General features: G+C 38.0%; 1 protein-coding gene across 1 annotated transcript; it reads left to right on the plus strand.

The window, feature by feature from the left end:
* The first annotated feature begins 15,428 nt into the window (after nucleotides 1-15,428).
* On the plus strand, nucleotides 15,429-17,267 carry LOC145781702 (uncharacterized). The gene has a single exon (XM_082593375.1). It carries the CDS (start codon nucleotides 15,429-15,431, stop codon nucleotides 17,265-17,267), a length of 1,839 nt encoding a protein of 612 aa, XP_082449501.1.
* The last annotated feature ends 289 nt before the right edge of the window (nucleotides 17,268-17,556 follow it).

Below are 17,556 nucleotides of genomic sequence, written 5' to 3' on the forward strand. Positions count from 1 at the left end.
AACACCTATATGAGTGCTTTTTGTGTCACAATTCTACGTTTCTGTCAATTAATAGATGTTATAATTCATTAATGAAGCCTTTTATCGTGGCTCCCCTGAGAACGCTCTGTGGCCCCTTGGAAGGCCGAGGGCCAAGGTTGAGAACCCTTGTTTTAGAGCATCCATTAATTTTGTCAATTTCTGGAATGTCGAATCTACAGTGTAGAAACTTATTACTGTAGTTATCTTTTAGTTCATTTGATAAAAGTTATAGCCTCTTGTTTTCATGCTATTTAATTTTACATGTTACGTTTCTTTATTAGTAATGACGTAGAAATAGATTATATAGTTTGTTTCATTGTTTCCATGGTGGCGCAACATGCAATTGTTATGTCATAATATCTAAACTTTAAGCCTTTGAAGAATTTTTTATTATTATTTTGCTCTTGACAATATCAAACTGAAGATGCTTTGAAAGCGAAATCGATATTTGATTACAAAAATGAGGCTGGTACACTGTTTGTTGTGTTGAGCAACAGGACGAGACTAATGATAAGAGACAGTCAACCGCTTCAAGTGGACTGTTTGTTGGGTCGTTCACAAAAAACAAAAAAGTTTTATTAGTCAAAACAACTAAAGTAGGTAGCCTAAACTTGTTATTATTTCATTTAGAATCTACGCTTATAATCTTTCCGTGCAGCATTTTCGTTTATTACTTGATGTTTTTGTCCTAACTTGACCTATGCTTGAGGTCACTCCAAGTTTCTAGCCACTTCATGTTTGTGCTTGGCTCGGCTTCGTTTGCTCTTATAGAACTAATGTATTGACAGAATCAAACAGCATCGGTATTTGTTGCAATTAATACTTTCTGTGGAAATAGGAACAATCAAACCACAAGTTTGCAACACACACGCTTTCATTTTGAATTTGACTACAGCGCAGGTGGAACCACCCGATACCATATTTTTTGGTTAGGCTGAACAACTGCAATTTCATTAAATTATTAACCTACTAACTGTTGTTTAAACTTTTAGTAAACTTTTGACATTATAAAACTCTAATTAACTACAAACAACGTATAGTAATGCAGCGTCTATATGGTTAAGTGGTGAGAACGTTTGCGCGACGTTCGCAAAGGACTTCTGTTCGACACCGCTCCAGAGTTTGCGGCTGTTTCTCGGCAAAGACAATTAATTAGGGCCACCATATGTCCTCTTTTAGGAGGATTTGTTCTCTTTTTTCATACAAAATAAATTGTCCTCCGAGGACACTTGAAAATGCTCAAATGTCCTCTTTTTTGCATTGCTATCATTTTCAACAAGGTTTTATTTTATGTGACCTTGGCGAAAGCTAAATAAGGCTAAGCAACGATACCAAAAAAGCAAAGTATGTTTTCTGTGAGCTGTGGCAGAAGTAGGCTATCCTTGTTTAAGAAAAGTGTTTATTGACTTTGAGGTTGACAATACATTGCTGACTGTGGATATGGCATATGGTGGATACATTTAATGTTTTTGTGTCAAACGAAGGCAGTGTTAGCACTCGATGACCATGTAAGATGTATTTCTATTGTTCGACTCTGCTGTTGCCTATTTGGATGAATAGACCACTAATTTCATTTTCTGAGTTTACATCCTTTGATTGGATGCTTATTGCTTATGCTGTCTTACACCAAAGAATAGGATAACGCTTTTCAGCGGTGTGTGGAAGTATCTGTCAGAGAAAAATGTCGGCATTGATGATGTTAAACTGTTCGATCTATAGGCTACCAAAGCTAGTGCAAAGGCGTCTTAAACCTGATAGCTAGCTTGCATTAACTTTGTTTAAATCAGGGGTGGGGAACCTGCGGTCCGCGTGACTGTTCCATGTGGCACGCGTCAAAATATGGCCTCTACAACAGCCAAATGTATGTGTCAACCTTATGGAGACATTTAATGCAAGATTTTTGGACATAAACAGTAAAGAAATGGAGTTAGATATTTTTCCTCTCCTTTCAATGTGGTTGCAACTGATGTGCCTAGTAACTTCCAATATGAAATAGTAGAGCTCCAGAGTGACGGTGCGTTGAAAGCGATGTACCAAAACATTCCACTGCTCAATTTTTATCAACGCTACGTAAATGCTGATGATTTTCCAGTCATGCAGAAACATGCTTTGAAATATGTGTCTCTGTTTGGAAGCACCTACCAATGCGAGCATTTCTTTTCCAAATTGAATCTAACAAAAAGTCGGTTTCGCTCCAGACTGACTGATAAAAACGTGGAGTTGCAGTTAAGAGTTGCAACATCTTCCGTGTCAGCAGACATCACACAACTCACCAAAAATAAAAACTTTCAGCCATCCCACTAGCTGTGAAAATGAAATAAATCATTGTCTACTTCGCTGCATTTTTTCTCTGTAAATAAAATTTCGAAATTTTTAGTGGCCCACCTGTGTTACTTCTCATTTTATGTGGCCCGCAATACTAAAAAGGTTCCCCACCCCTGGTTTAAATGATGGCACATTGGAAAATGGACAGAATAGTTCAAATATTGCAGAATTATAGATTTTTTTAAATGAATTGTTAAAAATCGAGCAATTCTTCATCTGCAATAAGCTATGGCTCAAAATGCAAATGTAAAACGCATGTTTTTTGTGGTGAAAATCAAATGAACAGCAAAATGTTCATTGACTGAGCCTGACAAATAAACATGTTACGTTCTTTATTTGTCACTTTTGATACACAGGCCTATAATCATCTAAGAAGATGTAAAAATTGTTTAAACATAAAAATCCACTGGCATTTTACTTGCTTACCAAACATGTCCTCTTTTTGGGTGATGAAAATATGGTAGGCCTACAATTAATGGCATGCTAGAATAAGTGTAACAGCTGACTCGACGACTAGGCTATATTTGCCTTCGCTGCTTCCTGTTGTGTTGCATTTGTGATCGCAGTGAAAGCTACCTTTTCTATAGTTTATAGGACCCCCATGTCAACGTTACTGGGTAGCCTATATGAAACTGGGTAGGCTAAACAAACAAATTATTAAAATCCTTTTGTGGTCAAAAAAAAAATTTGAACGTAGTTTTAATTTCAAAGCTAAAGTAATCACTAAACTTATACGCAAATCCGGTTTTTATTTGATGAGTTTTGGTAAATGCAAAGTGTATGCCCATACGTCTTCATCAATAGGTTAAACCGTTGGGCTATTAACCCTATCTTAATACGAGCTGTTTTCGTGCGCGGAAAGCAAGTCACGGGCTATCTTAACCCCGTGCTAATTAATCGCCAATAACGGGAGCTATGAAAATCACAGAGCCAAAATCTCTTACAAGATAATAGCCATGTCTTTGAAGGTCTCTAGTTTAAACTGAGGGAGGAGATCTGCCTGACTACCTATTAAAATATTGAGACTGTTAACCGATCCTTTGATACTTAGACAGTGAAGATAATAGCCATGTGTATTGTGCGTATAGAAGTTAAGCTTTTACCCAACAAATTTATTAAAATAAAGTGTTTGTGTTGAATAGACGTCAGAAAGTCGGTTTTTATTTTAATTTCCCAAAAATAGCTCCAAAATTGAAATTTTTGAATTATAACATAAAGTAATGCTAAACTAAACAAAAAATTACTTTTGCTCATAAATATAAGCCATTTTTGGGAGATTTTACATTCCAAAGTAATTGCACTAACATTTATATTGCACTTACATTAAATTATATATACCTAACATTCCACGAAAATGTCTAGTCACCTGAGACGAAATACTTATTGTGAAGGGCAGAAAGGTAGAAAAATGACCAGTGTAAAATTAGAAAATTTGCAACGAACATAAACTAAAAGTCAAGAAATTTCACATTTCTAGCATATTTCTTTCTGAGAAATATTTCACTACAAGAGAGTGGCGTCCTCATAAAACCCCGTGTCGTTACAGATAGGGTTCAGCCCAAAATAGCGGCCAAAACAAGGTATATGGTAACAATAAATGTTTGTCAGCATCTGATTGTAGCAAGAATTGACAGCGATAGACACCGGTGTTTCGTGGTCTGTAGCTCCTGCGAACTTTACATATGTCATTTCTACGTTCTATAATATGCACAGTAAAAAGGGAGGCCCCATAGTTGCATCGGGGCACCAACGCACAAAGTTAGGCTACGGCCTTGATTGAATGACAGTCCAGCTCAATAAAACTACGGAAAACGCTTCCTCTACAGCTGTGATAGCCTACCTTAAAGGTAATTTTATAACCATTATCTATTTTGTTATTCAAAGTTTGTTTAATTGGGCTAAATAAACGAGCTTGGTGAATGGCATTTTTAAAGTTATGTCCCTTCAACAAGGCTTATTAGCCTACTCCAGTTGATTCATATTCAGTGCAAGTAGGGCATGAGTGATACATTGTTTTCACAAGTGAAGCAAAATAAGGCTTACAAACGGAAACCTACTTAGCCTAGGCTACTTATTGTAACAAATAAGACATTAATTTCCACTTATTATTATGAAGACACAGCAATGCAGAAAGGAATTATAAATCTATCAGAATAGTAGACCAACAAAATTTTGCTTTCACACCAACACAGTAGCACACTACCACCAGTTCTTTCAAGCACCATAGCTTAAGCGCAGTTACTGGAGCCCATTAATAAGTGGCTTATTATTGTATCACTTGACCTGTTTTTCTTGTAAAAGTAACTTGAATAAACTACAACAGTCAGTTTCTTGTGTTTTAACGTTAATGGATGCCACGTTTTTACGAAGATTCTAATAACTGGTAAACACGTATTCACAAGCAATTTTGTTCTTGTTAATGAAGCAACCATGGTGATGTTTTCCACGACACGCTTCGTTGCACAGAGCTGCGGGAAAGGTTTATTTACCAGCATTGCCGAAAGCCAACCTGTGGAAAATGTGGTAGCCTACTGGTAATTGGAAAATTATCAGGTGCAAGGAATGTGCCTCGCAGCAAGAATAGGCTAACTGTAAAGACAATTTCAACAACACGGCAATTTTAGTTTTTTGTTGCTTAGTTTGAAACGCAATACACTACTACTGCTCATATCTGGTCATATCTGCTCATATCTGCTCATATCTGCTCATATCTGCTCATATCTGCTCATATCTGCTCATATCTGCTTAAATAAATGTTCTACACGCGATCTAGAGTGATGTTATTCCTCTAATAGTATAGGTGTCCATTTCGAAACCTTCCATCATTAACGGTACAAACTTGTTTCCGTCGTTCTAATGTTTAACCCTATCTTAATACGAGCAGTTTTCGTACGCGGAAAGCACGTCACGGGCTATCTTTGCCCCGTTCTAATTAATCGCTAATAACGGGAGCTACGAAAATCACAGAGCCAAAATATTTTATAAGATAATAGCCATGTGTAGGATTGTGCGTACAGAAATTAAATTTTTTCCAACAAATTTATTGAAATAAAGTGTTTGGGATAAACAAAAATCGTCAGAAAGTCTGTTTATATTCTGATTTCCCGAAAATAGCTTTAAAATTGACCATTCGAATGCATATTTTTGAATTATAACATAGAACAATGCTACACTAAACATTATAGCACTAGCTATAATGTAGGCCACTGTCCATAGGTACTTTTAACCCATTTACGCCGGTGTCCTTTTAACACTAGAATTACCGGGATTTTTTACACCCTGGAATTACCACGGTGTCCTATAGGACACCTTCAGTAATGCAGCGTTTTTCTGTCTAACTGCTAGTGTTTTAACTATTATTATGCATTATAAATGAAAGCAGTTTCCTCAGAAACGCATTTGCATGCAACTGGTATTTTTGAAAACCTATTTCGAACAAAAAAGCAAAAGAAATAAGCACTTTATGGGACACGGTTTAGCAATCTTAGACTAGCCTACAGATGTAAAACAAACATAAATGAGTACACTTGTGACCAGCCATATATATAATGCATCACAGTATCATTTGCAACACCCGCTGAGTTTCACAAAAACAACTTTTGAATCGTTTTGCGAACACTTTCCACGGGTAGGATTCTGACACTTGGAACACGGAAAAGTCATTGCATTGTTACAGCCTCTTCTATAGCATTTCCTGCGTTTTCTTGGCCCAGGTGTCATGACAATAGTTGTGTTGTTTTGTAGTTGGTGGTACAAACATTCAATGAGCTCGAGTATAAAGTCTCTTCGTGATATACGGTTTCCGGTCGACTTTATAAAAAAGGCACATGCGTTGATTGCCGCTATATCGAGATCGAGGATGTTACCCCATACAGCTAATGGCCACCTCCTGGAAACTGATCGCCTACTTTACAAACGAGCCATTTGATCAAAAACGTCGACGCCGACTTTGTTCTCATTGTAGAAACCGATCACACATGGATTTTGGGCAGCCGTGGTGGTGTCCACATCTGGCGTAGACTGTTGTTTAACTTTTGGTTGGTATTTTATATACCGTAGGTACTATAGTGTGTGAATGTAAATTTAAAAACCTTACTGTGGCTGTGTTACAAATCAAAGACTTGCTGTTGCGTAATAATGAGTTAGTTTCGACATGCAGCTATTGATAGCAAAAGAGATTTAGATTTAAAATAAGGTTATTAAGCCAATACAGTGCAAAATGTTTTCTGATGTCCTATAGGACACCGTGGTAATTGTAGGGTGTAAAATCAACAATGCGGTATAATTTCTTGAAAAAATATTCTTGAAATTCCGGCAACACGGTAACATTATGTCAACTAAATTTTGTTAAAAGTCAAGAAATTTCAGAAGAAAAGCTCTTAATCCGAAGCGGCAATTGCAGATTAAAGAAGACCCGGTGTCCTATAGGACACCTTGGTAATTCTAGTGTTCAAAGGACATCGTTTTGAATGCATCAGTATTGCATCATCTTATTTTGATTGAATCATTTTGGACTTGCTAGTAGTTGTTTAGGGTCTGTTTTGGAAGGTGTTGATAAATATTTGAGAACAACGTACTTTTTCTGGATTTTGTGAAAGTTTGAAAATTGTTGAAAAATGAGAAGAGCCGGATGAAGTGAAGTGAGGAGGAACATGCATGTTTTATTGCCTATTGGTAATAGATATGAATTATGTCTCTTCATATTTTGACACTCAATAATATTGTGCTTCCTACTACACTCTAATTTGTGTAAGGTTTTGCTTGTTTTGTTTGTTTATTTTGCTTCATATTTGTTGTTGCCTTTTAAAAGGACACCGGCCACATGGCCAAATGTTTTTGGTTGTTTGTAACAATGTCAAAGGATATTAAGCATTGTATAAAAGCAGCACATTGTGCCTATGGAAGACTTAACCATCGTGTTTTCAACAACCATGCTATATCTATCCGCACAAAAATTATGGTCCTCCGGGCAGTCGTTCTATCCACCCTTCTCTATGCTTGTGAAACCTGGACATTATACCGCCGTGACATCAAACGTCTTGAAAATTTCCAGCCGAGGAAACTAGGTCAAATGCTAGGTACTCGTTGGGAAGATTGTCTCACCAAAGATGCAATCCTTGATCGCGCTAGGTGCCCAGTTCAGAAGCCACCATATTGCAACACCAACTTGGCTGGACAGGACATGTCATGTGAATGGACCCAATGAGGCTTCTACGAATAATGCTTTATGGTGAACTAGAGACAGGATAAAGACCCACCGGAAGACCAAAAATGAGATACGAAGATCATCTGAAAGTCTCTCTCAACCATGCAAACATTGATCTGGATTCATGGGAAAAAATTGCTAGTGACAGATCACTCTGGAGAAAAAAATCTAGGGGAGGCACGGAAATGTTTGAAAAAAAGGATACAAAAAGCCCAAGAAAAACGAAACACTAGAAAAGCTAAAACAACCACGTCCCTCCCTCCATACAATTCATACCCTCAATACAATGTGACTTTTTCCCACGTCTTTTCCATGATAGACTGGCCTCTAAAGCCATATATGACATCACTATCCAAAGCCAAATTCGATTTGATGACGAAACCAATGCTCGGACACGAGCTGGAGCCGACAACTGTCAGTGGCGTATAGCTATGATTTGTACCGCCCGCGGCGGATCATGATTTTTTCACTCTTGAACGCCTGAAGTAGGAGCCAGCAAATAGAATTCGAGCCAAATCCGTTTCAAAAAAGATTTTTACTATGTTTTTTCGTTTACGTTTAAAAATTCTGCCGCCACAAGCTTCTGACCGGGGGGGGGGGGGGGACTGCCTACTGGGGGGAGGGCACACTTCAACTAGCTACGCCGATGGTTACCGTGAATATAATATGTTCATACAATAACTTTGAAACGTCCTTCAAGAAAGATCTGACAAATTTCAACGGAAACAAACACCTGCTTCTGTTAAGATATCGCGAGGTTTATATTTGACCATGTGGCCGGTGTCCTTTTAAACGGCAAACAAATAAATGCATCAAAAAAGCAAAAATCATCAGATTTTTTTTAACTAATTAAAAAGTTATGACAATACAACTTGGTGGCTGAAATATCAGCTAAAAAGAGCAATGGGAACTTGTGGCGGCTTTTAATGGGTGCATAATGTCTTTTTAGACATTATTTGAAAAAAATTAAAAAGAGTCAACATTCATGTAAATTTCACTTTGTGTGGTGCTACATGTACTTGAGAGGTAACTGTTATTTATATTATTCACTTTTTGATTTATTCGTATCAGTTTGTATCCTCTGTGGATCCTTCTCTTGTATTATGGGCTAAACCTATACATGTTTGCTAGTACACCACTTCGTTTTTTTTTAAATTAAGTTATGGTAAGTTAGGCTATATAAGTTGTCTGTTTTTCCATTATAAATTAACACATCCAGATATATTGTAAAATGCAGCTGTGTTATTGTGAAGGAATTGGCATGATGATTTCTATACAGTACACAGGTCAAGTTTGGGTTAGAGAAAATAGTAGACAAACGTAAAACATCACGTAGGCGAGAATTGCTCAGCTTTGATCTCGAGCTGTATGTTTTTTGGTTTGCTGATTTCAAAAATGGCGGTAAAATGTTTGTAATGTCAATGTTTCTGTCACTAATTATAATTTTATGAAAACATGATTTCAAGTTAAAATGTCCTACAAATAGCTCTTACATGCCTTAAAATTTGCGTACTTCATCTAACAAAAACCCACAATAAATAGACAGTAAAAGAAACAGTATGGACACCTAATCAAAAGTGCACACTGGAAAGAGTTTTATGTTTGTATGTTGTGACAACCTCACGTAACAAACATAAATGTAATCTTCCGTCATGACTTCATCCCACCTCCCTTGGAGCGTTTTTCCATAAATAAAATGCCTGAATGAAATTGTTCACCATGAATTGAAATTGTTCACCATGCTCCTCGCATCTCCAAAACACATTTGTAATAGTGCACCAATGTAATATCTTTATTTATAGATTCTCCTAGAAATTGGCTCTACCTTGTTGATGTATTGTTGTTAACAATAAAATCTTAGACGATCATTGTAACACATTAACCATTGAATTAACCATTAAAAAAACATTTTTTTGTGGTTGTCGTAAGTAATAATGGTCGCCAGTTTTTTTCCAGGCTTGATGCAGTGCCGGTCTTAGGGTATTGCGGGCCCTGTGCGAAATATGTTTTGCGGGCCCCAAGGACAATGATCCAATTCAGTAAGGTATTTAGAAATGGGAGGGGGGTGTTGACGACCGGCAGGCGAAGCCTGACGGCGTGCCCGCCGAAGGCGACACCCAACGGCGGGGGGTCTGGGGGGCCTCCCCCAGAAAATTTTGAAAAATTACTTTGAATTTGGTGCATTCTGAGAGCATGTTCAACAAAAATTTGATATGAATATTACTGTAAAATGGTGCTGTCCGGTGGCATAGCAAAAGGATAAAATCATGTTTTCTTGGGCATTTTTCGGAAATAAAGCTACGTCTCTATGTTTTCTTGTTGCTAATTCCTGGCTGAGATATTTGAATGTTTGGTATTGGCAAAACTAGCTTTTTTAATGTAGTTTCGTTTAAAATTAGGCAAACTTTGTTTTAAAGACATAGGTTGATTGCTTTTTTGCCAGATTATTACAGTTTTATAATTGATTAATTTTGTCCTTGGTTGATCAAAAAACGATCTTATTCCGGTAAGCCACTAACTTTTATGCTTTAAAGTTAACCCAAAGTTTAGAAAATGTAACTCCCAAACCCCCACTTGGCTACGTTACTGATCCAATTTGATTTAAGAAAATCGGTTTACTTTTACTTGATTGCATAAATAATTAAATATGCATACAAAGCATGAATGAAAATACATCAAAAACACAATGCTCAACTTTCAAGAAATGTGTGCATATTGTTTTATGGGAATATTTAAGCATGAAATATAACAATGCAAAAGAAACAAACCCAACCAAATGTACCTGGGCAGCAACCAGCAAGGACTCCTTATTATGCTTAAATTGGTCGGAATCCATCTGAACTCTGAAGTAGGTACCTAGATTGAAGTTGTTTGAAATGCTTGCAAAATGTCCAGCAGGTTCACTTTAGAAAAAGTTTTTACTAAAACTGCTGGCTGCCAAACTCAAAGTAACCCTGCAACTGAAGATGGGCAATATTCTCTGTCAGAGTCAGTTTCTATACAGTGGCAGAGGAGCATTTAATTAAATTGTTTGCCTCATTCCTGCAAATGCAAGTTAAAACATAATCAAGCAGGCTAGAAATGGATTCGTACATGAAACTAAGCCACAACAGGCAAGGCAACAAGGGGAAGTTTTGAAGAAGAGTGAAGGTGTTATTATTGAAGACATCATGCATCAAGTACGTAAACCATGCAATCATGCATCTTAATACTTTGCGGTGAAATACCTCATGTTATACAAACATATTGAAAAATAAATACAGCTACTCAATCCAAGGAAAAAAGCACATTGAGATGTATATCTCAATAAGTTAAATATGAAGTATATAACATAATAAAAAAAATGAAAACCACTGCACTTGCTATTTGCATGCCACATCTAGTACTGTAGCTCAGAGTAAAGACATGTTGTAAAACAATTTTAAGATTATGGTATAGCGCACACTAAGCAAGCCATGTAGTTCATTAGGGCTATAGTGAATGATGTAAAATACATGCAAAAATGCTATGGCCAGGGCCGTTTGAGAAAATATTTATCTGGGATTTCTTATCATCAACACCAAATTTAACTGAATAGACATTTTGTATGCAAACTAGCTCTTCGAGCAAAGACTTGGCGTTTAGGTCATTTGGGTCAAAATTAGCCAGCACATCACATTTAGAGGAAATCGAGCATTTCTGCTATTGATCTAACTTCATTGCAAGCAGCTGGAGTTTGAATAAGGCAAAGCTGACCTCAGAATTTAGTGGAATTAATCTGTTACCACCAGTAGGCTAGTGACATCATTTAAGATGTTGTCAAAGAAGTAGATTCACTGGTGTCATTACTGCATTTACTGCAACTAGTATATTTTAAAAACTTAGAAATTGAAGAATGCTTTGTATAATTGCTCAACAACTCTTTTTTTAAATCCTTTTTTTCTTTCCTCCACTTTTACAATGATTAGGTATAGCTAATGGATAAATCACTAATGGTACTCTATTGTTGAGTTCAACAACGTTTGCTGGTACAAAAATTACATTGGTAGGCTATATCATCAATCAATCACAGGATTATATTACTATTCAGTGAAAAAAATCCAAGCAATGAATAAGTGTACAATGTAGCCTACTGCACAAACTGTATCTAAATACAATAAGTATAATTAAGATTTAAAAATTGTTTAGGTTGGGTACTACAGAGTAATCAACTTGAAACAATTTGAAAAGATCCGGGCCCCTTAAATGTTATTTTTCAACCCATGGAATAACAATGACATTTTAGTACTGTACTGGAAGTAATATGTATCTAAACACAGTTGCCACAAGATTGAAAATTTTGGTTTCTGTTGTCACTGAGCAATGTTAAACATTTGGTACATGGCGTTTTGAAAAACCTGGGCCCTCAATATTAGATTTTAAAAATTACATGCATAGGGCATAATAATGATAGTTTAATACTGGAAGTAACATGCATTTAAATTTTCACAAGAGTGAAGTTTCCTGAATTCATAGAATATTAAGCGATTTGATAGATGGCGTTTTAAAAATCCGGGCCCTTTAAATGATTAGTTTTAAAACTACATATCATATTATGGCATAATAACAATGGTTTTGTATAGAAAGTAACATGTATTCTATTTAAATGCAATTGCCACAAAACGAAATTCTGTTGTCACACTGCAATGTTAACTATTTAGCACATGGTGAAATGTCGTGTGTGGCCTAAAAGCATGTAAAGGTGGCCCGACGGGACAATCTCAGCACTTGCCTCCCCCTAAAGCCGCAACTGACTTCAAGGATACCGGTACTTGCTTGGGAATCAAATTGAATTTTTTCCATTGGACATGACAAAAATTACTGCAGTTTCTGAGTAAATTGCGGGCCCCCTAATTTGCGGGCCCTGTGCGATCGCACGGTTCGCACACCCCAAAGACCGGCACTGCTTGATGCTTGTCAAGTAAATGCCCAAGTCAAGTGCGAATATGCCTAACTCCCACAATATGATTTAGGCAGATTAGCAAAAAGTACTTTAGAGAGTGTGAAGCGTCTCGAGCATTTTTCCAGGCATCACTAAAGTTAACCGTTTCTGTCACTGCTTCCTTTTGGCGGCAAGAGTTACTGGCCGAGACCATCAGGTCTACGTCTCTCTTATTGCTAATTACTCCGTCGGCTTATATCAAATAACAACGGGAAAAAGTATGCGGTTGGTCAAAAGCCTTATCTATCACTTCAATCAATTTATTGCGCAAAACACATTCGTGATTGTGTATTTTAGGTAGAAAAGGTGATAAAGACTCGGTTTTTGACCTATTTTCGCCATTTCTTGATCAAATTTCTCAGTTGACATTTTATTTTGAAAGTCTTCCTACATTGAACACAGAATTTCATCAATTTTGTTTTTCCGTTTCTGTGCAAACAGTATTCCATGCACTTTTTGCACTACAAAGCAATTTGCACAAATATCAAATTACCTTCCTAATTATTGTCTGCCAGCAAAGAATGACTCATATCGCGTCAGAGACTGACTCTCTACCCAGACAGAAAAATCGACGTTGAATCAATGTAAAAATGACGGATTATTGCTGTCTGGGTGATGAAAGGAATCTTAGGGCCGTCAAAATGAAACCGCACGCTAATAGTAAACTGTCAATTAAGCTATTGAATATCATCAAATTTCTTGCATTTCATAACTGGCAGTGACAAAAGGTTTATTGTGAACTTCACAATTATCCGAAACCAACATAATCGGGAGTAAAAGTTGGGGCAAGAAAATAAAGTAAAAGTCAAGAACTCTCAGGATTCTAGCGTCACTGCTTCTATGTGAAATTGTTGAATTAGCAGAGGGCGAGACCCTATAGGGTCTACACCAGTGACAGGTACGGTTAAAACCAGTGACTTGGTCTGAAAATCTCAGAATAGTCAAAAAGTGAGTTAGGCAGTTTTGTTGTCAGGGTAGCGTTATGTAAATGCAAATAGAACACATTTTATCTATAATGTAGCCACAATGGTGGAACGAAGAAACGAAACAGTCTTTTAGTTGTCCGGGTTTAACATCTTAGATCGGTTGTCCACAATTTCAATGATATATTGTGCAAGTACTTTCATAATTTCGTTAGAGCTGATCTTTGCTTACTGAAAAAAGTCAAGTTGTGGCTACCTGGAGATGCTGCCTGATTTTGTCACGTTTAGTAGGTTTTTGCGATCGTTGTTGTCTGACTGAAATTTTCTAAAAATCAGATTTTTTAAAATGAATTTCTGACCCGTAACAATATGACTACTCTTCCAAGAAAACTATGATGACACACAACAAAAGATTGAACACTAAAGCTGTGAAGATACTTCAGGCGTCAAATGCTGGAAGTGTCTCAGCCGGTAGGGTTACAATTGACTTCAAGGATACCGGTACTTGCTTGGGAATCAAATTGAATTTTTTCCATTGGACATGACAAAAATTACTGCAGTTTCTGAGTAAATTGCGGGCCCCCTAATTTGCGGGCCCTGTGCGATCGCACGGTTCGCACACCCCAAAGACCGGCACTGCTTGATGCTTGTCAAGTAAATGCCCAAGTCAAGTGCGAATATGCCTAACTCCCACAATATGATTTAGGCAGATTAGCAAAAAGTACTTTAGAGAGTGTGAAGCGTCTCGAGCATTTTTCCAGGCATCACTAAAGTTAACCGTTTCTGTCACTGCTTCCTTTTGGCGGCAAGAGTTACTGGCCGAGACCATCAGGTCTACGTCTCTCTTATTGCTAATTACTCCGTCGGCTTATATTAAATAACAACGGGAAAAAGTATGCGGTTGGTCAAAAGCCTTATCTATCACTTCAATCAATTTATTGCGCAAAACACATTCGTGATTGTGTATTTTAGGTAGAAAAGGTGATAAAGACTCGGTTTTTGACCTATTTTCGCCATTTCTTGATCAAATTTCTCAGTTGACATTTTATTTTGAAAGTCTTCCTACATTGAACACAGAATTTCATCAATTTTGTTTTTCCGTTTCTGTGCAAACAGTATTCCATGCACTTTTTGCACTACAAAGCAATTTGCACAAATATCAAATTACCTTCCTAATTATTGTCTGCCAGCAAAGAATGACTCATATCGCGTCAGAGACTGACTCTCTACCCAGACAGAAAAATCGACGTTGAATCAATGTAAAAATGACGGATTATTGCTGTCTGGGTGATGAAAGGAATCTTAGGGCCGTCAAAATGAAACCGCACGCTAATAGTAAACTGTCAATTAAGCTATTGAATATCATCAAATTTCTTGCATTTCATAACTGGCAGTGACAAAAGGTTTATTGTGAACTTCACAATTATCCGAAACCAACATAATCGGGAGTAAAAGTTGGGGCAAGAAAATAAAGTAAAAGTCAAGAACTCTCAGGATTCTAGCGTCACTGCTTCTATGTGAAATTGTTGAATTAGCAGAGGGCGAGACCCTATAGGGTCTACACCAGTGACAGGTACGGTTAAAACCAGTGACTTGGTCTGAAAATCTCAGAATAGTCAAAAAGTGAGTTAGGCAGTTTTGTTGTCAGGGTAGCGTTATGTAAATGCAAATAGAACACATTTTATCTATAATGTAGCCACAATGGTGGAACGAAGAAACGAAACAGTCTTTTAGTTGTCCGGGTTTAACATCTTAGATCGGTTGTCCACAATTTCAATGATATATTGTGCAAGTACTTTCATAATTTCGTTAGAGCTGATCTTTGCTTACTGAAAAAAGTCAAGTTGTGGCTACCTGGAGATGCTGCCTGATTTTGTCACGTTTAGTAGGTTTTTGCGATCGTTGTTGTCTGACTGAAATTTTCTAAAAATCAGATTTTTTAAAATGAATTTCTGACCCGTAACAATATGACTACTCTTCCAAGAAAACTATGATGACACACAACAAAAGATTGAACACTAAAGCTGTGAAGATACTTCAGGCGTCAAATGCTGGAAGTGTCTCAGCCGGTAGGGACCGACGTGCGCGGAGCAAGGCGTCACCCGATCGTCATTCAGCGACTGCCCGCACCGACCAAAGAATCAAAATAGCAACGTGGAATGTCAGAACCCTCGCAAAACCTGGACGATTAGAAAACCTACTCCAAGAACAGAAGCGCATGGGTATTTCCATTATGGGAATAAGTGAAATGCGTTGGAAAGGAGCTGGTAAGAGCATTCGGGATGGATACACCATCATTCATTCCGGCGGTAAAAAGGCCATGTACGGAATTGGTATGATCATTGACCAAGCAATAGCGAAGTGCATTGCGGGATACTGGGCACTTTCTGACCGTATCTTACTCGTTAAATTAAATGCAAAGCCCTTCAATCTATCAATTATACAGGTGTATGCACCAACATCATCAGCAGAACCGAAAGTTCTTGAAGAATTCTATCGCCAACTAGACACCGCCAAACAACATTGTAAAAAACGAGAAATTACGATCGTTATGGGCGATATGAATGCCAAAGTAGGCGAAGGACGATACGGAGATGTTATCGGGCCGTATGGCCTTGGTATCATGAATGAACCTGGCGAAACCTGGGCAAATTGGTGCAATGCGAACGAACAGACTGTAATGAACACATGGTTCCGTAATCACCCGAGAAGACTTTGGACATGGAAAAGCCCCGCAGGCAATATCAAAAATCAAATTGACTATGTCACTATAAACAAGCGTTTCAGAAGCGCTATCTCAAACTGTCGAGCGCTCCCGGGCGCAGATTGTAACAGCGACCACAACCCCGTGGTAGCCACGCTTCGGGTAAAACTACGCAAGAACTCAATAAACAAACAACAAAACTCTCCAAAATTAGACTACGAGCAGTTATTGTCAAACTCCCAATTACAATCCGACTACAACGTAGAGGTCAAGAACAGGTACGCTGCCCTGTGTGACTCAACTACGAATAAAGAAAGCTCTGACGACTTGTCTTCAAAATGGACAGCTCTTCGTACCGCCATCACAGAATCGGCCAAAGCAGTTATACCGCACAAAGCAAAAGCTGCCAATCAAGTATGGATGACCGACGAAGTTCTAAAGCTCATGGATAAGAGAAGAGAATCGAAGAAAGATCTGAAAAATTTCAACTCACTAAATAAGGAAATCAAAACTCGATGTAAGCAACTGAAAGAACGATGGTGGAACCAACAGTGTGACGAGATTGAGCGTAGACCATCCATTGCTCACATCCAAGTGAAGAAGATGCAAAAGAACTCTGTGCACTCCTGCACAGGCTGCATCAAAGCCAAGAACGGTAACATCTTGCTGGAGAAGGATGAAATCCTCGAGAGATGGGCTGAATATATCAGAGACTTGTTCGACGATGCTCGTGGAAACAAACCTGCGATATCGAAAGAGATGGATGGACCACCGATTCTAGAAAGTGAAATACGTCACGCTATAAAGAAAGCCAAATTGAAAAAAGCTCCAGGTCCTGACGCTGTGCATACAGAAACCCTTAAGGTTTTAGACGATTTTGGAATAAAAAAGTTGACTGAAATCGCGAATGAGATTTATGACAGCGGAAAAATTCCGGAGGACCTATTACAATCGATCGTCATCACATTACCGAAGAAACCCTGGGCGATTGATTGCGAACTACACCGCACAATCAGTCTAATGAGTCATATCACCAAAATTTTTCTGACCGTTTTACTCCATCGACTACGCAGATGCATCAATCCCGAAATCTCAGATGTGCAGTGCGGATTTGTGAAAGACAAATGAACTAGAAACGCCACATTCCTAATCAGAACACTTGCTGAGAGGTCGATAGAACACAGGGAAGACCTGTACCTCTGCTTTATGGACTACAGCAAAGCTTTTGACCGCGTTAGACATGAGCCACTCATGGAGATGCTTGACAGCTTAGACACAGATGGTAAAGACCTTCGACTTCTCAGAAATCTCTACTGGGATCAATCAGCAGCAGTCCGGATAGATGGCGAGCTGAGCAAGTGGACACAAATTCGGAGAGGTGTTAGACAGGGGTGCGTAGTTTCACCTGATCTTTTCT

This window comes from Aplidium turbinatum, chromosome 1 (assembly GCF_918807975.1).
Source record: "Aplidium turbinatum chromosome 1, kaAplTurb1.1, whole genome shotgun sequence".
In the NCBI taxonomy this organism is placed as follows: domain Eukaryota; kingdom Metazoa; phylum Chordata; class Ascidiacea; order Aplousobranchia; family Polyclinidae; genus Aplidium; species Aplidium turbinatum.